The 27,534-nt window shown below is 47.7% G+C and overlaps 1 protein-coding gene across 4 annotated transcripts in view; it reads right to left on the bottom strand.

Annotated features, from left to right (window-relative positions):
• Positions 1 to 27,534, bottom strand: part of STK24 (serine/threonine kinase 24) — a 130,593-nt gene that overhangs the window by 77,034 nt on the left and 26,025 nt on the right. The window contains exon 1 of one of the 4 annotated variants that reach the window (XM_012458641.1): positions 6,114 to 6,133. The exons of the other annotated variants lie outside the window; for them this stretch is intronic. Within the exon in view, the coding sequence (XP_012314064.1) occupies positions 6,114 to 6,116 (3 nt within the window). The 5' untranslated portion in view covers positions 6,117 to 6,133. Of the gene's footprint in view, positions 1 to 6,113; positions 6,134 to 27,534 lie in introns of those variants that run through there. 4 annotated transcript variants of the gene reach the window in all.

Here is a 27,534-nt window from a genome sequence, read left to right as displayed (position 1 = left end):
CCCCCAAGACTTTGCCCACTGCTCCCGTAACAGCAGCCCACACCTGGAACTGCCTGGCTTGTGGTTCCTGTGCCAGTATACCATGTCCAAGGTCAAGCCCCAAGGGGCCCCACAGCGTTCGCTCTGCCTCTCAGAACGCCTCCATCAGCAGCATGTGAAGAGGCCTGTTCTAGCCACTGGAGAGGCCACATGGAAGAGACCAAGGCACTGTCTCAACACCCAGCCAACTGCTAGAGCCGGGCAAGACGCCCGGCCTTCCTCGCTGCCCCTGCTGAGCCCAGGCCCTAGCCACTCTCCAGCTGGCCACAGCCACATGAATGTGCCTCAGAAAAGCTGGCAGAAAAAACCACCCATTCACCCAAGGAATGGTGAGAAACGTTAAATCATTATTGTTTTAGGTCACCAAGTGCTATAGTGGTTTCTTATGAAAGCAGCAGATAACAGAATTCAACAGAGATGAATTTTCTCCACTACGGGAGAAAAGTGTCCGGGGGCAGGGGAGGCGGGGCGTGCAGGGAAGGCAGATGTTCCAGATTCTGGAATGTTTTAGTAACCTGCCTGTTTTCCTTTTGCCTGCACCCAGACGGCTTAGGAAACAGCTATTTTCACTCTTTCACTGTTGTCCCAAAAGACCTTCCCAGGCATCTGGCACCTGCACGGTAAGTGGTCATTGCACTGTCTCAATCTGCTCAAGCGCTGTCTTTCAGAACCCCTGACCTCTGTGTCAGCAGCTGTACACTGGGCTAAAAATTACCCCTGGCAAGGGAGCCATCTGCTGAGGAACAAAGCAGGGTTCCCTGTGTGGGCAGCCTGCCCTGTGGCAATTCCTGCACAGGTTCATTACCATACTGTGTCCCCCTGGCCAGAAGAAAATCAATGCCAAAGATGGCCTGTTTTAAACAAGAACCTCGAGATTCTGCTGCCAGAATTTGCTCACCGAGGAAAGTAGATGTCCTTGGCAGAAAAGGCGCAATTCTGCCAAACATCTTCAGAATTTCCTTTTTAGAAGAGTTTGGGCTGCACTGAGCGCCAACTATGGCCTCAATTAGAAAGGCCTGCAGCCCTCACCGCCCCCCCCCACCCCCACTGCCTGAAAGGAAGCAGAGCCTGAGCCAGGACAAGGCAAGAGAATCAGGATACCCAAGGGCTCAGCCTCTTCAGAGGCAGGGAGAAGTCAGGACACATGGACACCCCCCAACATTCCCTTCCAAGGTCACCTCCCATAAGGCAACAAGACTGGGGGCTGGGGGTGGCATTGGGGCTGGGGGCAGCCTACACACAGCAGCCCCTCCCCAGGCCCTGGTCTCAGAACTCAAAAATATCAATTAGACGCCTGTCCCTACACTGGAGCCGGGATCACCAACCTGGGACAAGCAGGAGGATCAGCTTCTCTAACAACCTCTGGGCAAGGGTAAGCACAGGGGTGACTTCCCTTTCTCAAGCTCACGGGGCCTCAAGCACCACAAATGGCCTCACACTGATGAGCCCTGGCTTCCTCCTCTGAGGGAAGGGTTCAGGGATAAAAAGATAATAATAATAATAATGGCATCTATCTCTGCATTAAGGGCAACTGAGAGTGAGGATCCAGCACCTTCCCACGGAGGCGTCTGACACATCCCATGCAGTGTCTGAACAGAAGGCACTCGGACCCTTATTTCTCTACTCACAACTTTCCAATTCCCTAAAATCTCCCTATGCATTTTAACAAACAGCCCAACTTCCCATTTTGGGGGGTCTTGGGGTTACGTGAAACCTTTAGAGAAATGACACTCAATTTTCCCTCTTCTGGGGGCTTAACTGTCCTTCCATCATGACAGCACCAGGTCATCTGTCTAGTCAACTAAATTCTGCACCTGCCTACATCCTCATATCCTCTCTCATTGATTTTTACCTACAAGATTTAGGAAAACCAAGGTATTTATTACACGAACTCATATTAAGGTCAGGATCCTTCGTAAGTGACCAGGATAAGTAGAAGATCCATTTCCCCAGATCGAAAGGCCCAGGCACAAGTCCAGGCTCTGAAATGATCCTAAGCCCCTGCCCCTTCCCCTTCCCCAGTAGGGCAGGGAAACCATCACCTGGACTGCAGGATGGGGGAAGAGCAAAAAAGCCAAGGAGAGAGTGCCCCAGGTAAATCCCAATCAACAACTGCAGAGAAGTTTCTCATGAGGACAATAGGGAAGCATCCTGGGGTCTCCCAGAAGCTTGGGGCCCCCGATAGCCGAAAAACGTGTGCACAGCACAAGTACCTGTGACACCAGCACACTCTGCAGTGAGGATGAGCATAATGCCCTGTGGCCCGAAGCACTGGGTGAGGGTCCTCGGTTCTGAGCACTCAGCCACCCACCTCTGGAGAGGACGGGCCACAAGCTCTCAAATATGGATCTGGGCCACCAAGGGGTCCTACGGAGAATGCCCATCTAAACTCAGTGCAGATGCTAAGAAATCAGACTTGAAAAATCATCAGTTAGCCAACTTTTTGTGCAGAATGTCTGCTGCCCATACACAGCTCTTAAAAGCCTGCTCTACTGTGTGCACACATACATAGGCCCTGCGATTTTCCAGTTATTCTCAGTGACTGGCCATTCCCTGTGAAGAGTGATAGGCCCACATCTAACCAAAATCGAAATAAATTCCAAAAAGATGCTGATGAGAATTACAAAACAAATCTCTGCTTCACAGTGTGTACAGATTTCAGTCACTGCATCTTCTCAGGGAATGTGACAGGTACACAGCAGTGACCGTGTGCACAGGTTACTCTCACATGGGGGTCAGAATCAGCAGGCCAATTTCACCCGGCAAGCATCTCATGAAAATGTGCCTGTGGACGGCAGTCCTGTGTATCTGAATGACATGTTCCACACCCACACTCCTGGGATGGGCCCCGAAGATGATGAGCAAATTCCAGGAAGCCAGCTGTCGTCCTTTCCAATCACATTTCCCAAGTCTTGGCAGGGAGCTGACAAGCACTCACTCACTCCTCCCCACAGCAGAAATGCACAACCCAAGTTTCTTAAAACACAAAATAAAATGTAAAAAGAAGTAAAGGTGGGCCGGGCGCAGTGGCTCACACCTGTAATCCCAGCACTTTGGGAGGCCAAGGTGGGCAGATCACAAGGTCAGGAGTTTGAGACCAGCCTGGCCAATATGGTGAAACCCCGTCTCTACTAAAAATACAAAAATAAGCTGGGCATGGTGGCAGGCACCTGTAGTCCCAGCTACTCGGGAGGCTGAGCCAGGTGAATCGCTTGAACCCGGGAGGCAGAGGATGCAGTGAGCCAAGATCGCACCACTGCACTCCAGCCTGGGTGACACAGCAAGACTCCATCTCCAAAAGAAAAAAAAAAGTAATAGTAAAGGCAACCTAATTAAGCAGCAGAAGACAGGTTAAATAAACTCTAACACAGCCATATAAATGGAATATCCTGCTTTTCAGCCCTGTTTCTAACGACATGGTCCCAAGCCTAGTAACAGTGAGGAGGCAGGGGCCTGCTGGCTAGGTTCAAACCCCTCCTCTGCCCTCTGCCAGCTCTGGGACCAAAGGCAAGACACTCAACATCTCTTCTGCTCAGTTTTCTCATCTGTAAAATGGGGCAGACAGAAGTACTTTCCTCTTAGCTTTGTCATGACAATTTGCTGAGACAGTTCATGCAGAGCTCTTGACCCAGAGCCTGGAACAAGTACACCCTCAATAAACCCACACCTATTAGGCTGGCTGTACGGTGTGTGCACTGCAGGGGAAAACACCTGAGTCATATTAGGACACTAAGACAACTTTGCATCCATGAAAAACATTATACCTACACCTTGACAAAGGACAAAGCATCTGCTCACAGAAATAAGACAGAGAGAAAACAGGACGAAAATTGTTTAAAAAACGAAGAAAGCAAAGCCTGCCCTATCTCGAAAGCCCCTTTCACCCCAGCATACTGCCAATGCTTCTCCCTCCACGGCACTCCAGCCACTGCCTCTCAGTCAGCTCGGCTTTCCAGCTGACCACTCCTGACGTCTCCAACCAAAGCATGCCCTTCAGGCTGGGCCTGGTGGCTCACACCTGTAATCCCAGCATTTTGGGAGGCCAGTGGATCACTTGAGTTAAGGAGTTTGAGACCAGCCTGGATAATAAAGGGAGACCTCAGCTATACAAAAAAAAAAAAAAAAAACAAGTCTGCCCTTCTCCCTCCACTTCATCTAAAAAGCCCAGAGACGAAGAAGACATCTGATGCCAGTGGCCAAGACCACACTCCCATTAGAGCGGTGTGGACACGTGGCCTGCACAGGGACAAGGTGCCGGGAAACAGGTTCTGCAGGCCACCAGTGAGGATGGAAGTTAAGACCTCAAAGGCCAGGTCAGAGTCAAGAGATCTGGGGGAGCCCGGGCACAGAGGCTATGCCCACACCTGGGCAGCTCCCATGGGCCACTGGCAGCCCCTTCCCCAGTATCTCTGGACCCACCTCCTGCGCCCCTGTGCCTTGAAAGACTGAAGAGCACAGGCCTCTCAGGCAAACCTGAGCGGGGAGGCTCTTCTGAGGAAGGACCAAATGCAGTTCAAGAGGCAGAACCGAACCCTGGATGCAGAGGACACGGGACCCTTAGAGTCACAAGCGAAGTGGGAGGGCCCAGCACTGCCTCACCAGCACCGCCCAGCCACACACACAGAGCCAGCAGCCACAGGAGACCAGAGGGGTTCAGAAGCAGACGGTTGAAAATTCCAAAGCAAGGGGAGGGACAGAGCCACCTGCTTTATTGGAACACATGTCCCCTACTGTGACTGCATGCTCAGCAGCTGCAGACACAGCCCTGCATGGTCCCCTGAGCTCCTGCACCTCTCTGGGCCTGACTCAACAGCAGAAAGCAAAATGAGAGCTCTGAGGGGACAGTCTCCCCAGCCACAGCTCCCTAGACTAATAATCAGGCCTCCAGGAAGCTGGAGAGAGCCATCTCCACCAGGCTGACCCCTGGGTTCCCACTGGGCCACCGGACTTTCATTCATGAGGATGTGCAGGTCGGCCCAGGACAGACCAGAGACCATCAGTCTCGGGCTCCCTTCACAGACTACGCAGAACGGTCATGATCTGGGGTCTGCCCTGCCAATGTCATGAGCACACCTACATTGCAAGGTGAAAACCACAATGAATGAGAAAGACAGATGGAGGTGTCTTCTGATTTACAGACTGATTCTGTGCTCAATGAGAACACCAGAAGGTGGGCATTTTCCTGCTCCCTCTCATCTCAAAAAACTGTGGACCTCTCAGCCCAGTCTTGGGGTGGAGGGGCAACTCCAGCCTGGCCTCCAGGATTCTGGCTCCTTCGAGGAGAAAACCCAAGTGTGAGGTATCCTGTTACCCACTCAAAATTTACAAAGAGAATTTCGAAGCTCTGCCCTTCTGCAGCTCAGAAGCAGGCCCATTCCACAATGCAACACAACATTTCATTATATTCCATAATCCCTTGAAAGAATTCGTTAAAATTGTTCTATGATGACTTAAATATTTTATATTTTTAAACCTGAATAGCTGTCATCATCTTCTTTTGATCATTTCTGGCAATGAAAAATGCATGTGGCATTACTAATCAACTTTCAGAGTTACTCAGCTCCAAATGTACCGCTTGCAGTCAAGCCACACTAAACTCCTCTGGAGCTTCTCTATGCTTTTCCATGAAAACAGAAAGAAACTGAGGGTGATGTGCTCTAATATCCAGTACTTCTCATACCACTATCCCCACAGGCACGGGTGAGAGGCTGCTGGAGGGCAGCTGAGCCTGAAGCAGGGAAGGGAGCTGGTGGCAGGCACGGGCTCTCCTCCACTCTGGCCTTGGCAAACATCTCTAATGAATCACAAGTTCTCTCCTCCCAGAGCTGAACTGAGCCTCAGAATCTCCTCACCCCAGCCAGTCGCCACCAATTTGGCCAATTGGCCACGCAGGTGGAAACCTACCTGCCGGCCTGTCTGGCTCTACCACCAACAGATCAGGGGTGGCTGCTTCCATTCCAACTCACCCTTCCATACCCACAGTCTCTCTCTCCCACCAGTATCTCTGGACCCACCTGGGGCCTGTCCCCAGGCCCCCCACCACGTGCTTCATCATTAGCATTGCGGTTACCTACCATTTCCAAAGCTGGAAACCTCCGCACCCCCATTCCTCTCTCACCCCAACATGCAAACCGTGCCATGGTTCTTCCGAGGTGTCTCTCCATCCAGCCCCCTCCAGGTCACTGCCTGGCCTGCCCTCCCCCAGTGGCAGCCTCCAACTGATCCACTTTGAGACCTGCCTGTGCCCTGCCGACAGAGCTGATCTTCCTAAAAGCTCATGGTTTCCTCCACTGCCCTTCGCACTGAGGCCACACTCAGCTTGTGCATCTAAACCCCAAAGCTCCTTTCTAATCCCCCCACTCACCCTCTTGTCATCCAACTTCTTAACACTGTCTACGAGCCCCAAAGGTCATATACAGTATGAGTCCCTTTATAGAAAATTCTCTAAGTGACAAAATTCGACTGGTGGGAAACAGATCCTTGATTGCTGAGGCTGGGGTGAGGAAAAGACTAACAAGACACCAAACAGGGAGGGGCCAGAGGCCCCCTGTGGGCCCAGAGGCAGGTCTAGGTGGGGTCCTAACATGAGGCTTCCAGAAGGTGCATTTGGCCATCGATGCGATGACCCTACCCTACTTAACAGGCTCCTAGGTCTATGAAATGATGCTAGGAACTACAGAGGCAAGATGATGGCTACCAAAATTTGCAGAAATCCATGGACCTTTAAACTGCCTTATAAAGGTAACCATTAAATCTCTTAAAATAGAAAAGGTCTATCTACAGGAGCCGGGAAAGAAGGCTCTACACCATAGGCACTGCCAGGAGAAGGAAGACAATGTTAGTTAGACAAGAGGCCAACTGCAGGAAAAATGATGGCAAAGAAATAAAGCAAAAGGCACTGGCCCTGTGTGTGGGGGGGTGGGCGGCGCGCGCGCGCACGCGCGCGCGCGCGAGAGAGAGAGAGAGAGAGAGAGAGAGAGAGAGAGAGAGAGAGAGAGAGAGAGAGAGAGAGGGAGAGAGAGAGAGACACACACACACACACACAGCTGTCAAGAGGTCCTGACATGACAGTCTCTGTCTCCCAGAGAGAAACACACACACATACTTCCAGAAAGTTTGTGAAAGAGAAAGCCTAATAATGTCTGAGCAGAAACTTAACCGAATCTAAGAGAATGTCTTGCCAAACACCTTAATACTTAAGGCAGCTCCGTTTTCACACCCATAAAGGAGCTAGATTCCCAGAGCTCCTGGCATTCTCAGTGTCACAGATTAGGTGACTGCTGTAGTCAGAAGCAATGACACTCTTCTCTTGGATATGGTCTTGGATGTGGCCTGGATAGGAGGAGGCCGTAAGCAAAGTTACCGTCATGCCCGAGTGCCCTCTATGCAGGGGGTGAGAGCTCCATTTTCTGATGGTTATGTGATGACTTGTCTCCAGGCACAGAGTTTGAATGGGAACCCACGCCTATCCAATTCCAGACACTGAGCATGTCCATCACTGTCTCCTGAGTTCTCACAGCAACATACAACAGAAAGGGCACGAAAGACGACGCCAAAGCCCTGGACTCAAAAGCTGTGACACATTGCTGCATGACCTCAAGCAAGTTCTTCGCTTCTCGGTCACATGGACAATGACCTCACAGGTCTGTCTGGGGATCGAACCTGCAATGTGGTGCACCGCCACCACCTTCACCAGAGTCGGCATGGGCTCTTCAGCAAGCACACTGAGGAACATGGGAGGTCATCTGTACAACAGCACTCAATTTTGGAGACATTTTGGCCAAAACTCTTAACTGAGAACATACCAAGTACAACACAATGTAACAGGGTCCCCAGAGAGTAAAAATCAGAGTTGTGTTTTAGTATGGCTGAACTTTAGGCCAATCTCCCATTTTTTAATATAGATTATTCTTCCCATAAGTAAGAAATCCTAAAGCTAATTGCAAACAAACAAAATGCCCTGAAAACCCATTTCATCAAATTAACCTGGCCATTAAATTTGAAGAGGCATTCTGTGCTGAAAGGAATAGTGAACAATTTGTCTACAGCAAGCCCATTCATCCATAAAGGTCTTCTTTCATTCTAAAGCTCACTCTTTATCAGGATCTTTCCAATATACCCGCCCCTAAAATCTGATAATCAAGCTGCCCTTTTAATAAAATATCTATACGTGCAGGAATATGTACAGAAAAGGCCAATGGAAAGCTTATAAACCAAAGGAAAAAGACCAAATAAAAGCCAAATATCGTTTTGTGGGCAGTTTTCCAGCTAGAAATTGTCATCAGAAAATTATAATGGTAGAGACCCAACCTGGGATGGTGTCACCCTGGCCCCCTCTGCTGCCCTGGGAAGCCCCCCGGATATTTCCTCTCAGGACAGCATCACACCTGAGGGTATCCCCCCAGTCGGATCCTAGGGCTCCACGCAGCAGCCAATCCTAGACACCTTTTGATATGAACAGAGGAAACATGAAGCTCCGGATTCTGACCTGGTAAGAAGTTTCAGGTCAAGACTGGCTTTCAACACCAGTGCTGACTCAGGACATCAGGGCTCCTCTTGAAGCCAAGGAACAAATTTGAATCCCAGTTCTCCTCCCCACTCGACCTTCATCCTTCGAAGGTGCAGATGGTATTAATGGGTTTTTGGCTAGACATCACTAACCACCCAATGGTGCCTATCGTCCCCACGATGGCCTCTGCTCCATTAGAGGAGAGCTGGAACTGCACAGATGCAGGACACTGTGTCAGGAGAAAGGCACTTGTGGGAACTATTTGCTCTGTGATCCTGAGGTCAGCACCCTCCCAGGGCCGACCCTCTGTGCTGCGTGTGGCTAGGAATTCTCAACCTGGGGTGTGGGTAAGGTGCCTCCCTAAACCACTCGATGTCCCAGCTTCAGTCTGGACCGATTAAATCAGAATCTTTGGGGAAGGGACCCAACAGCCCCCCATCAGCTAAGTTCCCCAGAGACTCTGACATGCAGCCAAGGTTGAGGACCACTGGTCTAGTCTAGGAGACTGCCCCAAGCTCTGCAGAACTCACAATGCCAGCAGTGATGCCTGGAAAATTCCTTTTACCCCGGGTTATGCTCACCTATTTTCTACATCTGGGAAAAAAATCATATGAATGCAGGGGAGGGGGCACTCCCAGCAGCTCACCTTTTCCATCTTTTCCTCTCCCACCTCTCTTCTCCACAAGAGGAGAGAGCAACCCCTCCCCACTACCTTGCCAGATGACTTCAATGACTAGTAACTGACAGTGGACGCCGATCCCACATCCACCACATCCCATACTCACCACACGCCCACCCCACACAGACACATTCCACACCCACCGCGCACCCACCCCATACCCATTCTCACCTCTCTGGAAGTGAACCCCAGAGGGTGCTTCGTGTATGGTGAACTAGTTGGTTAATCTAAGGTCTCCAAAATAAAAACCTGTATTTAACTAATAAATCTTTAAAATGGCTCCAAGAGGCTCAAAGAATTGACAGATTTTTCTAGTCCTCAAATGTTCTTTGGAAAAAAAAGTCTTATTTCTAGTTAACTGATGTAAAATCCTTTTTATACAGTAACATGCTCTTCTACACATTACAGTAAATCTACTAATTACTACAATGTAAGTTCCTCCTGGTCTGTTTCCAAACAGAGATTTTACTCTTCTAAGTGACGCCACTCAGTTTATCTAGCTGAGCTGTCTTAATGCATAACAAATGCCCCTACAATCTGGTTTAGTGAACTCATATCTCCCATAGTATACACTTTATTTTATCCCTACAACAATCACATAATCTAGAAGAAAATCCGAATAAATATCTGACAGTATTTGACAAAAAAGAAAACTGGCTCAAAGAGAAGTTAAATTCTATGAATTTCAAAGTCTAGGTCTACATAATCAAACAATTAGTTTTTCCACGAGGTACAGTGGCTCAGACCCATAATCCCAGCACTTTGGCAGGCTGAGGCAGGGGGATCACTTGAGGCCAAAAGTTCAAGACCAACCTGGCCAACATGGGGAAACCCATCTCTACAAAAAATACAAAAATCAGCCAGGCTCCCAGCTACTCAGGAGGCTGAGGCACAAGAATCACTTGAACCTGGAAGGTGGAGGTTGCAGTGAGCTGAAATTGTGCCACTGCACTCCAGCCTGGGCGACAGAGTGAGACTGTCTCAGAAAGTTTTCCTAAAACCCTATTCCTTACTATTTAGAAGAACCCTGGTACTAGCATCTACTCTTTGTAAAAGAATACTTAAGATAGAAAATGCTCTAGCTGAGTGAAAAAATATAGCAGAGCATGGTGGCTCAAGCCTGTAATCCCAGCTCCTCGGGAGGCTGAGTGAGGCAGGAGGATCACTTGAGCCCAGGAGTTTGAGGCTGCAGTGAGCTATGATTGAGCCACTGCATTCTAGCCTGGGTGACAAAATGAGAACCCCCCATCCCTAAAAATAAAAGAGAAAAACATAAATTCGATTTTTAAAAAGTATTAAAAATGAGAAAAATCTACCGTACCACCTAGGTCAATTTATTGCTTGTGGCCTCAGCATCCAATACACACGCGCGCACACACACACAGGCATGCACCGCACCACCACATGCTCTGTTACCTTAGGAAACCACTATCTGAAGCTCCGTGAGGTCAGAGTGCAGGGGAAGGTGACCCTAAAGAGAACAATGCTCAGACACTGTGGGGTCCGATCTGGACATAGCCCTGGTGTGTGCCAGGGCCAGGCTCTCTGCCCAACTCTCCTGGAGTCATGCTCCTTTTCAGCACAAGTTAAACAAAGGCTCTGAAGCTCTCCTAGTCTGTGACGCCTACCCACTACCTTATGCTGGCGGGCACCCTGCTTGGTCATCTCACCCACATCCTCCTCCGACCACTTGAGGCTTCATAGCAGAGGCAGCCAAAGAGGCGAGGATGGGGGGCTTCCGCTGGCCCGTGGTCACAAAGCTGCAGGCTCCCCGCGTCCCCACCAGGGAACCTCAGCCCTGTTTTAGGGTCTCCCGGCAGTTGCGTGGTGTACTGTTCTTCAACAGCAGGCTCCTGGGCTGAAGGATGAGGCCTGGGGTTTCTCTGAGATGACAACGAAACCGCCTTTGCGAAAATTCTAACAGTCAGAAAATTATGACAGTGAAAGAGATCTGATCTAACTGACTCCCCATCTTGCTTCTAACCTTCAAGCTGTCCTTGTTCATTCCTGGGCATGGGCTGAACTAACTTTGGGAGGAACTTACAGTTTAACTTTGAAACAAAAATGGTAATGGCCCTTTCCCAAAACAAACCCTCTTCTTGCCTGGGGACTATACTACCTTTGTAAGACTAACAAATTAGCTACAAGATTAGAAATTATGGTTTAGGAGTCACGCTGGGTTAATGAGTGACTTGCCAAGCCTCCCCTTCCCATCTTTGGAGGCGGCTGCTTCCAAGAGTTGAGGCGGCTGCTTCAAAGAGTTGAGGGGAGGTAAGGAGATGAGCCAGGTGGGTGGGCTCTGGGCAGTGTCAGGGCCACACAGGGGCCTGCTTCTCCCTCCCTTTCACTGGGTGGCTGGAGGACAGGTAGAGTGTGGCGGCCAGGTAGGGTGTTACAGGCCAGAGGCTACATGATTCTGATCTTCCCCAAACTGCCCCTGGTGATAACATCACTATTGTAAGAACTAAGATCAGTGCCTGGGATATTTTGCAGACCCAGCATGCTCATGTGCCAGCTAGTGCCACCCAGACCAGTAATCTGGCTCAACCATGAGGTCTGGGATTCCACCCAGGAACGGAAAACAAAACAAAACAAAAAAAAAAACCACTTCAATCTATGATTTCACCTCCAACCCAACCAATCAGCATTCCCCACTTCCTGAACCCCTACCTACCAAATTATCCTTGAAAATCCCAATCTCCAATTTTTCAGGGAGGCTGATTTGAATAACAATAAAACTCTGGTCTCCTGTACAGCCGGCACTGTGTGAACTAAACTTTCTCTACTGCAATTTCCCTGTCTTAAAAATCAGCTCTGTTTGGGCAGCAGGCAAGGAAAACTCACTGGGCAGTCCCAACAAGCAGGCTCTGGCTGCACAACCAGGACAGTTTCACTGGGCAAGTGCTTGACACAAAATATGCACTGCATTCCAAACAAAGTATATAGTTCCTTGGAAAGTGAATCCAGCACCTCCTTTATTAAAATCAAAATGCAAACAAAAGCCACGGAAAACATAGCCAGTTACAAATCTGTAGTAACAAACAGAAGCAGCTCCCACTGCTGATGCTCGTCCCACGTGAAGGCCCCGTGCCAGGCAGCCTTCATAATAAATACTGATTCTAGACCTCACAACCACCCCATGAGAAAGGGAACACCGTCCTCATCACAGCTTAGACAATTGGGCACAGATCTTGCACAAGATCCCCCACACTCGGAAGCGGGGTTTAAGGGTCATGGGTCATTCTCCGGACTGTAAAGCGGTCATGAGCTGCAAGCTTCACAGGGTCCCAGACTCCAGAGGCACCTAACTGGCAAGGCTCACCCTGCTGTCACAGTGGAATGCCGGAATCAGTGCAAAGAGCAAAATGTGAGGCCACTTCCCACTCCCTACAGGTGAACTCACCTTCCTGTGTGTATTTTATAAGATCTGATGGAAGCAGTGAGTATCAGCTTCAATGACTCTTCTAGAAGCCAAACCAAATCGTTTTGGTGTATGCAGATTTCAATCACTATTGCATTTCCTTTACCTGATAATCTTTCAGCTTTTAGAGGCCTCCAAGGGAGAATGACTGGAATGGTGGTGCTAAGGTCGTATGTAAGACAAGGTTGATCTGTCACAAATAGGAACACACGTATTCTGCCCACCAGGGGAAAAAAGTGTCACCATATGTTCTTTTCTCCCTAGGTGGGGCAGCAAGGGCAAGAGGGAACGTGAATAATCAAGATGCATTCTGTGCAAGCCAAGTCCTACATCTCACAGAAACCCTGCAAGCTCCAGGCCAAGCAGGGGGGACAGTTGGCTGCCAAGTCAGCTGTTTTATGCAGCCCTCAGGGGAATTAAAGAATTCCATGGGTGGGTGACGGGATCAGGGGCAAGCACACTTCAGTAGGGGCCAGAGAGCAAATGCCTTAGGCTCTGGGGGCTAAACTGTCTCTGGTGCATATTCTTCTTGTATTTTTTCTTTTTCCTTCCAAGAGAAGGGATCTCTCCCTGTCGCCCAGACTGGAGAGCAGTGGCACAGTCATGGCTCACTGCAGCCTCAAACTGGGTTCAAGTGATCCTCTCACCTCAGCCTTCCAAGTAGCTGAGACTACAGGTGTGTGCAGTCTGTACCTTGTCTGGCTGATTATTATTTTATTTTTTTGTAGAGACAGGATCTATGTTGCCCAGGCTGGTCTCTAACTCCAGGGCTCAAGTGATCCTCTCAGCCTGGTCTCCCAAAGTGCTGGGATTACAGGCATGAGCCACCACACCTGGCCTTCTCTCCATTTTTAAAAGCTCATGAGCTGACAAAAGTCAGCTTCCTGCAAGTTCCCTGGAGAAGCCCAGTGCCCTGGAGCCCCAGGAGCTGCCCCGACCTCTCAAAATGATCTCCCAAGTATCACTCAACACAACCAGGAACACACACCCTACCTTGGCCGCCACACTCCTCCACCTGTCCTCCAGCCACCCAGTGAAAGGGAGGGAGAAGCAGGCCCCTGTGTGGCCCTGACACTGCCCAGAGCCCGCCCCACTCGGCTCATCTCCTTACCTCCCCCCAACTCCCTGAAGCAGCCACCTCCAAAGATGGGAAGTGGAGGCTTGGCAAGTCACTCCTTCACCCAGGGACACTGCCAGGGTGTTGGCATTCAGCTCCTGGAACCCTCAAGCCAACATTCTTCAGCCTACACCATGACCCCCTCCAGACCCACCTCCGAAGGAGCAGGCTACCTGTGGGGAGTATTTTTATAGGCAATGCCACCTCTCTGGATGGTGGCCCTTGGAGGGCTCCCACCAGGCAGTCCTCCTGGGTGAGGCTGCTGGGATGGCTGAGCATACCTGTCTTCGTGGGGCCCCTCACAAATGCACACAACCCATCTGGAGTGGGGCCTTCCCACTGGACAGCGTTACCCGGCAGCTGCTGCACTGTTTGCTTTGAACAGTGGCCTGGGGCAGGCTCATTCACAACAGCATAGCACCCGGCACATGGCGGACCTCAACCCCATCGGTTGATCAACAAGCCAGGCAAGCCCAGCTGAGGAGCTAAGGCCCCAGCCGCCAGCTGTGGCATGAGGGGCAGACAGACCTTCCAGACTAAGGACCGTGCCGTGAACAGGCCAGGGCGCCGGCCTCACTGCCCACAGCAGGACAGGGGCTTCAGCTCCACTCAGGTACACCCCAACAGCCCAGGAAGTAGCAGGCAGGCGGAATGCGCACTCCTAGGTAGAGAATGTGGGACAGAAGCAAGAGCAGTGGTACTCTTTCAAGTCTTCACCTGGGTTCATTTCTGCTGCCTATCAGTGTAGCAAAGGGGCTGTGGGCACAGCTCCTGGAGCCAGACTGCCTGAATCGAATCCCCAGTTGTGATGCGGGGGCCCTGACAAAGTCACTTAAATGTCCTGTGCCTTAGCTGCCTCTTCTGCAGGTGGGGGTAACAGATGTATCTTCATCGCAGGGCTGCAGGATGAACCCGCTGAGGCGCTCAGGGCTCGGCTGCACCGCCCAACCACTGCCATGATGCCCCAGCTGCTCCACTGGAGCTGCAGCTGGAGGTCAGAGTGGGCCGGGCCTGCCCTGCAGACATCACCTGTAGCTTCCATCCTGGTTTCCTGTCACAACAGACACCTGTTTTCTGGTGCCTATCAATGTCACTAATCCACAGGGACATCAGCAAATCCTTATCACTTGCAGTACCTCCTTCCCAAGGACCAGATTGAGCTTCAGGTTCTAGTGAAGGAAAGTGTGTTCTCCATCGGCCAGGTCAATCATTTGCTTTGGTGCCTTTTTTTGCTTTCTTTTTTTTTTTTTGAGATGGGAGTCTCGCTCTGTCAACCAGGCTGGAGTGCAGTGGCATGATCTTGGGTCACTGAAACCTCTCTCTTCCAGGTTCAAGCAATTCTCCTGCCTCAGCTTCCCACGTAGCTGGGGTTACAGGCGCCTGCCTCCACACGCAGCTAATTTCTGTAGAGACAGGCTTTCACCATGTTGGCCAGGCCGGTCTCGAACTCCTGACCTCAGATGATCTGCCCGCCTTGGCCTCCCGAAGTGCTGGGATTACAGGCGTGAGCCACCGCACCCGGCCTGGTGCCTATTTTTAATCCCTTACTGCACCTTCAACTGATCTTCCGCTGCAAAGGGAGTCTGTGAGCTCACCTAATTCATTCTCTGCCCAGTCTCTTGCACCTTCTTTCTCCTTCCTCTATCCTGGTACATACACAGGAACGTGCATGACCAGCTCAGTGAAATGAAACGAGAAGACAAGATTGCAGAAAAAAGGATAAAAAGGAATGAGCAAAGTCTCCAGGAAATATGGGACTATGTGAAAAGACCTAATTTACGTTTGATAGGTGTACCTGAATGTGACGAAGAGAATGAATCCAAGTTGGAAAATACTCTTCAGGATATCATTCAGGAAAACTCTCCCAACCTAGCAAGGCAGGGTAATATTCAACTCCAGGTAAGACAGAGAACACCACAAAGATACTCATCAAGAAGACCAACCCCAAGACACATAATCGCCAGATTTATTAGCGTTGAAATGAAGGAGAAAATACTAAGGGCAGCCAGAGAGAAAGGTCAGGTTACCCATAAAGGGAAACCTATCAGACTTACAGCAGATCTCTCAGCAGAAACCCTACAAGCCAGAAAAGAGTGGGGACCAATATTTAACATCCTTAAAGAAAAGAACTTTCAACCCAGAATTTCATATCCAGCCAAACTAAGCTTTATAAGCAAAGGAAAAATTAAATCTTTTGAGAACAAACAAATACTTAGAGACTTCACCACCACCAGGCCTGCTTTACAAGAGCTTCTGAAAGAAGCGCTATACATATAAAGGAACAACCAATATCAGCCTTTCCAAAAATATATCAAAAAGCAAAGAGCATTAACACAATGAAAAATTTACACTAACTAATGGGCAAAACAGCCAGCTAGCATCAAATGCCAGTATTAAACTTATATATATTCTAATTGGATAAAAAGCCAAAACCCATCGGTATGCTGCAGCCAGACCCATCTCACATGCAACGATACACAAAGACTCAAAACAAAGAGAAGGAGGAAGATTTACCAACCAAACAGAGAGTAAAAATAAACAAATAAACAAAAAGCAGGAGATGCAATTCTCGCCTCTGATAAAGTAGACTTTAAAGCAACAAAGATCAAAAGAGGCAAAGAAGGACATTACATAATGGCAAAAGGATCAATGTAACAGGAAGAGTTAACGATTCTATAGATCAACGAGACAGAAAATTAACAAGGACATCCAGGACTTGAACTCAGACCCAGAACAAGTAAACTTAATAAACATTTATAGAACTCTCCACTTCAAATACACAAAACATACATTACCACCTCACACCTATTCCAAAAGTGACTACATAATTGGAAGTAAATCACTCCTCAGTAATCACATAGCATTTCATAGGTTTAAATGAAATATTGGTTGGCTACTTGTTTGTTATTTTCTTCCCGTCTACATCATTAAGTATAATTATTGGTATAAAAGAGGTTTTCAATACCCATTTCTAAACTGCATTCTAGCCTGGGCAAGAAAGCAATACTTCCATTCTCTCTCTCTCTCTCTTCCTTTTTCTTCCTCCTTTTTTTCTTTCTTTCTTTAAAGAAAAAAAAAGAGAGAGTCGACAGGGAACTGTTGACCTGAAAGGAAGCTGGAAAAAAAAAAAAGAAATCATCTCTACAAAGCTCCGTTTGTAAAAGGGAGACTTATGTTACCAGGTGTAAATCATACAGCAGTCATGAGAGCTGCATCATTATTTCTCTTTTATGTTAGCTCAGAACTTATTAGGTCGTTAATAGCAACTTTTTACTGTTTACTGTATTAAAATTACATATACAGAGAAACAGGAACATCATAAATGGCTGGAGGGAGCAAAATGATGCAGCCACTTCAGAAAGCCATTTGGCAATTTCTCAAAAAGTTAAGCATGAAACTACCATATGTGGAAACCAGAGAGTCTCCAAGGGGAAACAAAAAACCTACCCTATAACCCAGCAATTCCGTTCCCAAGAGAACAGGACACGTACATCCATGCAGAGATGCACACACAGACGTTCACAGCAGCCACCCGTGCAACCGGCCTCAACGTCCACCCACTGGCAAGTAAACAGCACACACATGGCCCATCCAAACAACACAAGACGATTCTGCTGCAAAACGAATGAATGACAGACACAAGCTGCGCTGCGAACCCCAAGAGCGTCATGCTAAGCCAAAGCAGCCAGTCACAAATGAACACATACTGTGTGATTGATTTATAGGAAATGTCCAGAAAAGGCAAATTATAGAGCTACAAAGTAGATGAGGAACTGCCCAAGGCTAGGGTGGGAACAGAGATCAGCTGTGAATGACCATAAGGAATCTTAGTGGGGATGAAAATGTTCTGCACTGATTGATGATGCTAGCTGCACCATTCAGTAAAATTACTAAAAAAATCATTGAATTGTACACCTGAAATTTTATGATATGTAAAGTATCAATAAAGCTGTTTAAAAGAAAACTTACACATTACAGATCTTTAGACAACTGTCTCTCTCAATTACTATGAGATACTTAAGGGCAAAGACTTCCTTCAGTCCATCTTGCCCCAGCATCTAGTAAAATACCTGGCACAAAGTGAGAGCTGAAATGCCCAGTGGATGAAGAACTTCTGAAAACAAAACCAAAAAAACCAGCTAAGTCTTGTATAGCTTCATGATTTATCTAAACTTCATATTCCTGTCTACTCCTCCACCTAACTGATCCCCAAAACCAATGACCGGTGCAGACCACAAAGCTGATAACGTGTCCATGAAGTTTTGTGGCAGGCCAGGTATCACTAATGCAGCCCTCTATAACAACTGTTTCAGTACTGAGTAGTTACGCTAAATATTAAGAGCAGGGAAAAAAAAATAGCCAGTGCCCTTATACAAAGGCTGGACTGTAACAAAAGCCCACCAAGAGTTTTGCCTGGGCCTTTCAGGATGACAAAATAACGAAGGAAATCTTAACAGCACCCATGAAATCCTTAACAGGATTAAGCAAGTTTTATTGGGGGTCTGAAGAAACTCCCCGGGCCTCCACAAACAAGTTTACTGGGGGTCTGAAGGAACTCCCCAAACCTTCTGTGATTTAGGAGGAGACAAGATAAGGGTACTCTACCCCAGCACCTGGACCCATTTAGATTAAGTAACTTTACTGAGGCTCCAGAGGAAGGTCTTCATGACTCAGTCTTAGTTATAGATTAAAAGAAGTTGATCACTAATGTCTTTAGATGCACACTTACACACAGACATGTAGCTTAGAAGGTATATATGCTCTGGGAAGCTTGGTAATTTTGAGTTGGTCTGGCAAGAATTTCCAGGCCTTCTCCCTGTAACCAGTTGCAGAAATAAAAACGCTCTTCCTCCCTAGTTCATCTGCATCTCGTTATTGGGCCAATAGCAGCCTGACCCTCGGTTTGGTCCGGGAACAGCTTCAGGCTGATCAAAATCAGGACCCAACACTTTCAGCTGCATCCCGACCAACTATTTAAGAAGGGCAGTTTGTCTCTGTTCAGATGTTCAATGGAAAAAGTGTTTTCCTTATGTCTTCATAACAGCAGTATTATGAAAACTTTGGGGTTGTCGTGAGCAGAGAATAGAGACCATGATGTCAACATCAGATCCAGAAAGCGGGAGGGTTCAGGAAAATTATAACCTAATTTATACTAAATTTTTAAATTCTTTCAAGAGATACTTATTTTTGACCTAGAAGCCGCCAATGTAAAAAATATACCAGATGCTGTCTCTACAGAATTAAATCGTGTAATCCCCATCTCTTCAAAGATAAAGAAACCACAACACAAAGCTTTGATGATTTGCAGGAAAGATTTGAACCAGTCTGTCTCAACAGCCTGTGCCCTCAACCATGACTCTTTACCCTTCACCATGAGGAAGTGTATTTTATCTGCACATCTAAACAGCAGGCACTGGTATTACTGAACCCTGGGGGGAAGCAGGTATAGCACATAAATTCGGAGTAGTGTGGAATAGAGTGAGCAATGCATTTCCACTCACTACTCCACTACTGCTGCTACGATATTTAGCTGAGAAAATAAAATTGTGCGTTTCAAAGCAATCCTTGCTAAGTATGATGTCTTCCTTGGCACAGATCAAAGGACGCAGAACACAAGTGAGTCAAGGGCTGCTCGTTCCATCTCCACTTGCTGTTCTCCAAGGACCCACTGGGACTTTAACCACGGGCCGTTTATAACTCATTTCTTATCCTGGCTTGAAGACAAAGGTCATTCACAAGACTGCATTATTTTCTGGGCATGGTAATCAGCTCTCATGATTTAATATTTTCTTGGCACCACACTCCACCGACCCCAGCACTGCCTGGTATGCCAGCCATTTTTAAGTATTGTAAATGGGACTTAAATAAGCAACATTTTGGAAGGTGTGCAAACCTAAATAAATATTGCTGAGTAGGGACTGTTTCAGCCAACTCTCTTGTCTGTTAAGGGAAAAACAATACATGCATCCTACATTCACATACACACACACTCCAGTTGGTTGGTTGGTTCCAACTTCCTCCCAGCGCTGCCTTTTACTGATGGGGGTAACCAGAACAGGGCCAGCCTCACAAACTCAGGAGTCAACTCAAGTGATAACACAGTAACCCCAAATACTCAGGCAGCCCTTTGTGTTTTTCAGGAAACCAGCATATAAAATGGCTTCCTAGACCCAAGAAACGGCCTACAAGGCAGTTCACGCACTTCAGATTAAGAAACAGACGCGTTAACATCACAGGGCTGCGCCTAATAAATGCTCAGTTTCGGGCTCCTAGGTTCCTTTCTCTATTAGTTCCTTGTTCCTGGAGTGAAAGTGATGGGAAGCAAAGCAGACTACAGCCCTAAAAAGGCTGACGGTGGACTCCACTTTCTATGCGTTTGTCTTTTACCCTACTTTTTCTATCTATATGTCCAAGTACCAACGCTCACCATGTATGTCTGCAAGAAGTCGGCTGAAATCCAGATCCCATCATTTCCAAACTCAACACCAGAACGTTCACACGCCTGACAGGAACAGGTGTATTTGTGGAGACAATGGGACAGAGTACAAAGTCTCAGACCCACCCCTCCTTGTAGCAGAAAACAGCAGCCAGCCAGGTGTGGGAGCCCCCAGGGCCTAGAGGTGCCTGCAAAGGCCGGGGGAGGGGAGAGAGGCCTCGGCTCTGCTCCAGCTGGGAGGAGGAGACCCCTGAGGCCATCCTCCAAAGTTTACAGCTTCAGGAAAATCCTCTCTATCCAAGTGCCCTACAGAGTTGTTCCCACCCCCAGCAAAAAAAAAAAAGAGAACTAAACACTTGAAGGGCAAACCAAATGAATAATGCAACAAATGTGCTCCCCAGCTGGACCCAACAGGAAGTCTGCATACATTTACTTAACTGTAGCTCTCTCAATGATTCAAGTACAACTCAACTTTGATTCCGTGCTCAGATTTGAGAAATCTCAATCCTCCAGAAGCACCAAGCAAAAAAAAAAAAAGCCTCTAGGCACAAACACAGCTGCCCCAAATTCCCGGTCCGCCCAAACCGCACCTCTCACAGGGAGCCTCAGTCCTGCTCTCAGGATATTCTGGTACGTGATAAAGGCACAGGCTACAAAAGCTCCAACAGCTGGGCTCCACTGACAGCAGCTGAGAAGCAGCAGGTGAGGCGAGGGTGGGTGTGGACCCGAAGATGCCATGTGATTGCTGCATAGAGACAGAGGATGCAGGGGAGGCAGCAACAGGAGACCCCGCAGTGTGGCCCAGAAGCCCTCTACTCCCAACTGGCCCCCAAGGATGGCGCAGAACTACGACAGGATGCAGGACACCCCCCAACTGTGAGACAGGAGCTGTCAGTCTGCAGATGCAGTGTGGGTCATCAATGGCTTCAATTGAATGATTGCCACCAGAAGTTGCCGTCCACCACTCCGTACCCAGCAGACTCAGTCAATTATACACATAAGCCACATACTATACAAAAGAAACTTGATTTCACTTCTGGGTCTTTTTTGATCCTAGGCTTCTAAGAACAGCACACAATGTAAACTGACAAGTATGAGTATCCTGGCTGTAATTTGGAGTCACGTTAGTGGACCTCAGGTTTAAAAATAGCTATGAAGAGGCTTCCAGTAAAAGCCATCAAATGAAAGGCGCATTTATGTTAGGCTGCTCTGGCCCACACTGATGTTAATAAAGGAAGGAGCGTGAGAAGAAAAGTCCATCTGCAATAAAAGTAGGAACTACCGTAACCCGAACCCACAGGTAACATAGACTACCTGCCAGGCACTGACCTCTGCCCCAGGCTCAGGGGAGAACTGAGAACACATCAGGACCCTAGCCCCGCAAGGGGGCAGGCGGCTGGGAAACTGAGGTCCTTTTCTTGGCACGTGGGGCTGAGGTGGCAGGTACCGTTCCTGTGGGGACCCAACTGCAGACCCAGAGGCACACAGCAGGCCTGGTCCACGAGGGCATCTCCACTTCCCTAACCAGGAAGGCTTCCTAGAAGAGAGGCCAGCTTTGCGCCGTGGGCCCCAGGCAACTGGGCCCTCACCCCTCACCTGGGGAGCAAGCAACGGCACCACTGAGAGTGGCACAGCCCCCCTGGAGTATCTCATCCCACGGGGAAAGAGTAGGCGATGGCACAGCCCACAGGCAGAAGGCAGGGCAGGCTGGAGAGAGAGAAGAGGACAGAGCCACCCACCCCAGGAGGCAGTGCTCCCGCCCCTCCACGCTCACCGCATGCCTGGAGCATGGCAGGTCCCCTTCTAAGCCAAAGGAATCCACGCCGAGGAGTGAAGGAAAGGCAGTGGTTAAAAAAAAAAAAAAAGGAAAATATTTCCAAATTCCCGAAGGAGAGGGGAAACATTTCAGAAAAATACTTCTCTCAACTCTCAAAAGAAATTACAGACAATCCAGATAATCTTTTTTTTTAAATCTCCAAAAAGCATTAACACAGCTAGAGATGAAGGTAATAAAAATCACTAATAAACCTCACATTAAAAGCAGCAAAAAGTAGAAAACAATGACATAAAGAAAACTGTATTACCTAAGAGTAGAAGCACTAAAAAGATGTAAAAGTGATCAGAAAATGAAAATAAGTAAAAGGCAAAAAACCCCTTTCCGGTCAGTTTCTACTAGGGAAATAATGAGACACATGGAAAGATTCATAGGTCCATCAAAATTTTCCAAAAATTTTTTAAAGCTGCAAACTCCCTAGGTAAACATCAATGTAAAATTACAGGAACTGGTCCCCTTTTGGCTGGGGGACATGGTTACTTATTTACACATCCAAAGAAAAAAGGTGGAATGATACACACTGAAACTCTAACAGTACGTTTTTCTCTTATCTGTGTTTTCTGCACTGTCCCTGTTGCTAACAATGAGCCTGTCTGACATACGCATACTGTGGGAAAAGCAGAGCTCCAACATCTCAATTTTTAATGTACACATGTGCAGATCAAAAAATGCCAGACTTGGCTTCAGGAAGATGATTTTAAGTTTATTCCTGGCTGCTCAAAGTCAGTGATTAGACAACTCAAATCCATTACCCTAAATCAATACGGATAATAATAAAAAAGCTAAAAGCAGCAAATGTCTTCCTACACTAGATGAAACATCCTGCATTATATTACACCAAACACTGTAATTACCGCGTGACTTGTAAACAATTCTTTCCATAAGGAAAATCAACAAAATGAAAATATTAAAAAAAAAGAGAAAGCATTCAAGAAAAAATGTTAACTCATTTTTTTTGAAGCTAAAAAAAGAAACATGAAAGTTTAAATAAATTGGGAGGTCACAGAAATTGCTTAGGATCTGAATACAATTCAACACCAGTCTTAAAGTCTTTGTCATTCTGGGTTTCACTGATGAAGGGTAAGACAGCAGGAATAACTTCTGATAAATAGAACTGTTCTGTTTAAAAGCGCACAGATGACCACTGCGGCAAAGGCTGGGCAGGGTGCTGGGGTCCTCCTAATGCCTAGTGCCCCCCCATTATCCCCCAACCCCTGTTCACAAGGGACAACTGCAAAAGGGCCGCAGGCACACAGCGTGGCACCTTCTCCTGAAGGCAGTGTTATCCCACCAGATCTGGTAAGCATTCAGGCAGACCTCAAATGGCCTGGCCCATCTGAGAAAGCTTTTACTTTCAAAAGCCTTCTACCAACTCTTACAAAAACACATACTTGAACAATTCACTTTAAAAGCTGTTTTTATAATTTTGCTTTAAAAAAAAAGATGATGATGAAATCCCCAGACCTGTCAAAAGTTGAATCTTTGCCAGAAGGAGACCAGATTTCACCACAAATATGGTGAACAGGGACTTCCTTCAGTCCCCTGGCCACAAGTGGCCTCGCTCACCACCAGACGGGCTCCTTGTCCTTCCACCTGGTCTCACAGTCAACCAGCCCAGAGATAAGCAGGCTAGTTCATCCTCCAGACATCATCCACAACAGGCCTTAGCTCCAACTCCACAAACACAGGTGGGGCAGCCCCCATCACGGACAATCAAATTCCCATTTTTAATTTCCAATGAGGTGTCAAGAACCAAGCAACAGACTCAGAAGAGCCAAGACAATGGATTTTCTCAACTAAAAAAGGCCAGAACACATGAACTCCTCATGTTTGTCATGTGAACTCTAGTTACTCACACCTGGATCTGAGGCCCTTAACATCTGTGTTTCCCTTCTTTCCATATCTAACTGTGTTAAGGGGTAACTTTTATATTAAAATAATTGTGGCCAGGCCCAGTAGTTCACACCTGTCATCCGAAGCACTTGGGAGGCCAAGGTGGGAGAATCATTGGAGGTCAGGAGTTAGAGACCAGTCTGGGCAACATAATGAGACCCCATCTCCACAGAAAATTTTAAAAATGAGCCAAGCATGGTGCCACACGCCTGTAGACCCAGCTAGTCAGGAGGCTGTAGCATGAGGACTGCTTGAGCCCAGGAGTTCGAGGCTATAGTCAGCCATTACTGCACCACTGCACTCCAGCCTGAGCGACAGAATGAGACCCTGTTTCTTTTAAACAAAATTAATGATCATATACGATAAAAAGTCAGTAGGTTGTTTGTAGTGAACTGTTTTCCCAGTATATGTCCAGGATTCGTGTAATGCACGCCATGGGCTGGGGAGGCCAGATGTGGAGTAAAATCAATAGCTGTGAAACGGTTCTCTCTGAGAGGCTCCCAGTTGTGTTCAGCCGTCAATTTAGTAAACTTGGCCTTATTACCAACTCTTTGTGACCAAATAAGCAACTGAGAAAATACATAATATGATGTGCAAGCGCCTCTCCTAGACTTCAGTACCACAGCCACAGTCACCTGCCTCATCTACAGTCAACTGAGCCCACACTGCAGTTCTAAACCACACAGAGCAATCTACTGCCAAACCCTCACGGGAGGTAAGGCCATTTATCCAACTGGGCCACCAAGCCCTTCCCTCTCCCTTAAGAACTCAACTGAGAGAGATCCTAACTCTCTGCTCCAGCAGCAAATCTCCTGGAGAAGCTGACACCATGTGAAGAGAAGACCGTGGAGTCTATGGCCAGATGCGTGTGGGTTCAAATCCACCCTCACCTCTTGGAAGTTATTTGCCTCTCTAAGCCTTAGTTTACCCACCTGTAAAAAATACAGACAGAAAAATGCGTGCATATTATAGTTCCTGGGGCTAAAATAAGACAATGTTTTATTTTCCTGGGGCTAAAATAATAAAGTTTTTTTTTTAAACTGGACATAGTAAGTGCTTCCCTGTTCCCATTACAGTGTGACCTGCAGCTTCTGCTGCATTTTCCTTTCTGAGCCACAACTGCCAATGCTACATAAAGGAGCAGCTGAATCACAGGTGACAGGCACAGCCAGTAAATTCCAACTAAAAGCTGAGATGGGAAAATAAATCATCAAGTGACAAGGAACTGTCCCATCTCAAGGGTTTACCCTCAAATCACACAGCTGACAGTGCATAACTTCACTATTATTCTCCCTCATGTCACATCTTTCTACATGAAAATAGAATAAACAGCTGGGCACGGTGGCTCACACCTGTAATGCCAGCACTGTGGGAGGCCGAGACAAGTGGATCACCTGAGGTCAGGAGTTCCAGATCACCCTGGCCAACATGGTGAAACCTCGTCTCTACTAAAAATACAAAAATTAGCCAGGCATGGTGGCGGACACCTCTACGCCCAGCTACTCGGGAAGCTGAGGCAGAAGAATCGCTTGAACTCGAGAGGTGGACATTGCAGTGAGCCGAGATCACACCACTGCACTCCAGCCCAGAGTAAAAAGAGTAAATGACTGGATCTACCATATGACCTTTAATACACATGTGACCCTCCCAGGTAAGCCCTTTAGTAATAACAAATAGAGAAGCCCTCGATCATTACCCTGGGGCAGGACAATCGTCACGATGCAGGGACCTCCTGCAATTAGGCTGTTGCTAATACAAGCCCCAATGGAGACATCATCCTGAGACCATGCAGATAATGCACACTGTGAAACACAAGAATTTCAGTTAAGAGAATTTTGTTCTCACTGTTTGAAACATACACAGCTCATCACCAACAATGCTTTGTCCAACTTCCTCCATTAGCCTAAATGCTTCTGTCTTAGTACAGCTTAGGCTACTGCAACAAAACACTTTAGACTGCGTAACTTTTATAAACAACATCAATTCATTGCTTACAAGTCCAAGATGCAGGCACTGGCAGATTCGGTGTGTACTGAGTGCCTTCCTCGTGGATGGCACCTCCTAGCTCTGTCCTCACATGGTGGAAGGGGCAACGACGCTCCCTCGGACCTCTTTTATAATAAGGGCACTGATATGGTTGGAGGGACAAAGAAGCTCCCTCGGACCTCTTTTATAATAAGGGCACTGATATGATTGGATGTCCTCTCCAAATTGCATGATGAAATGCAATTCCCAGTGTTGGAGGGGGGCCTGGTGGGAGGTGTTTGGATCATGGGGGTGCATCCCTCACAGCTTGGTGCTGTCCTCATAATAGTGAGTGAGTTCCAGCAAGATCTGGTTGTTTACAAGTGTGTGGCACCTTCCGCCTCTCTCCTTTGCTCCCACTTCACCTTCCACCATGAGTCAAAGCTCCCTGAGGCCTCTCCAGAAGCCAAGCAGAAGTCTGTACCATGCTTCCTGTACAGCCTGCAGAACAATAAGCCAATTAAACCTCTTTCCTGTATAAATTACCCCGTATCAGGTATTCCTTTATAGCAACAACAGAACAGTCTAAGACAGGCACTAATTCCATTCATGAAGGCAGAATCCTCACCAGCTAATTAGCTAACCGCCCCACCACGTAACACATTTGCATCGGGGTAAGATTTACAACATATGACTGTGGAGACATATAAACATTCAGACCACAGGGGCTACCTATTTCCTTCCCTCCTGACTATGCCTGCTGTGACCTCACAGATTTAGGTGGTCCCATCTCACATCTCTTCAACAATTGTGACTTTTCTACGAGAACCTTGCTTCCACAGGCAAGTCATCTGCAGCACACTATTAGCTCATTAATACACTTTATTAACAGTGGCTGGGGCTGTAACACCACAGGTTTCCCTCTCATGACTAAATTTGATACTCCATAAAGATTTTCATCCTAGTTCATGAAATGTCATTAACACTGTTAGTCATTTACGATGGAAGAATTCTCCAGAAGCAGTAAAAGCTTTCTTGTTTCTTTTTCATTTCAAATAGGAACAGGCCAAGCACAGTGGCTCATGCCTGTAATCCCAGCACTTTGGGAAGTCAAGGTAGGAAGATCGCTTGAGCCCAGGAGTTCGAGACCAGTCCAAGCAACATAGGAGGACCCCATCCCTACAAAAAATAGCTGGGCATGGTGGTGCACACCTGCAGTCCCTGCTACTTGGGAAGCTGAGGCAGGAGGATCACCTGAGACTGGCAGAGGCTACAGTGAGCCATGATCACACCACTGCACCCCAGCAACAGAATGAGACCCTGCCTCAATAATTAAATAAACAAATAACTGTCAAGAAGATAGTAAAAGACTATGACTGAAGACTCAAAAAGTACAGAACATGGCTAGGTGTGGTGGCTCATGCCTGTAATCCCAGCACTTTGGGAGGCTGAGGTGGGTGGATCACCTGAGGTCAGGAGTTCAAGATCAGTCTGATCAACATGGAGAAACCCCGTCTCTAAAAATACAAAATTAGCTAGGCATGGTGATGCATGCCTGTAATCCCAGCTACTCGGGAGGCTGAGGCAGGAGAATCACTTGAACCCAGGAAGAAGAGGTTGCAGTGAGCCGAGATTGCGCCA

Source organism: Aotus nancymaae, unplaced genomic scaffold (genome assembly GCF_030222135.1).
Source record: "Aotus nancymaae isolate 86718 unplaced genomic scaffold, 86718_ANA_hifiasm-v0.15.2.pri h1tg000048l, whole genome shotgun sequence".
Classification (NCBI taxonomy): domain Eukaryota; kingdom Metazoa; phylum Chordata; class Mammalia; order Primates; family Aotidae; genus Aotus; species Aotus nancymaae.
This window is presented reverse-complemented; position numbering and strand designations above follow the sequence as displayed.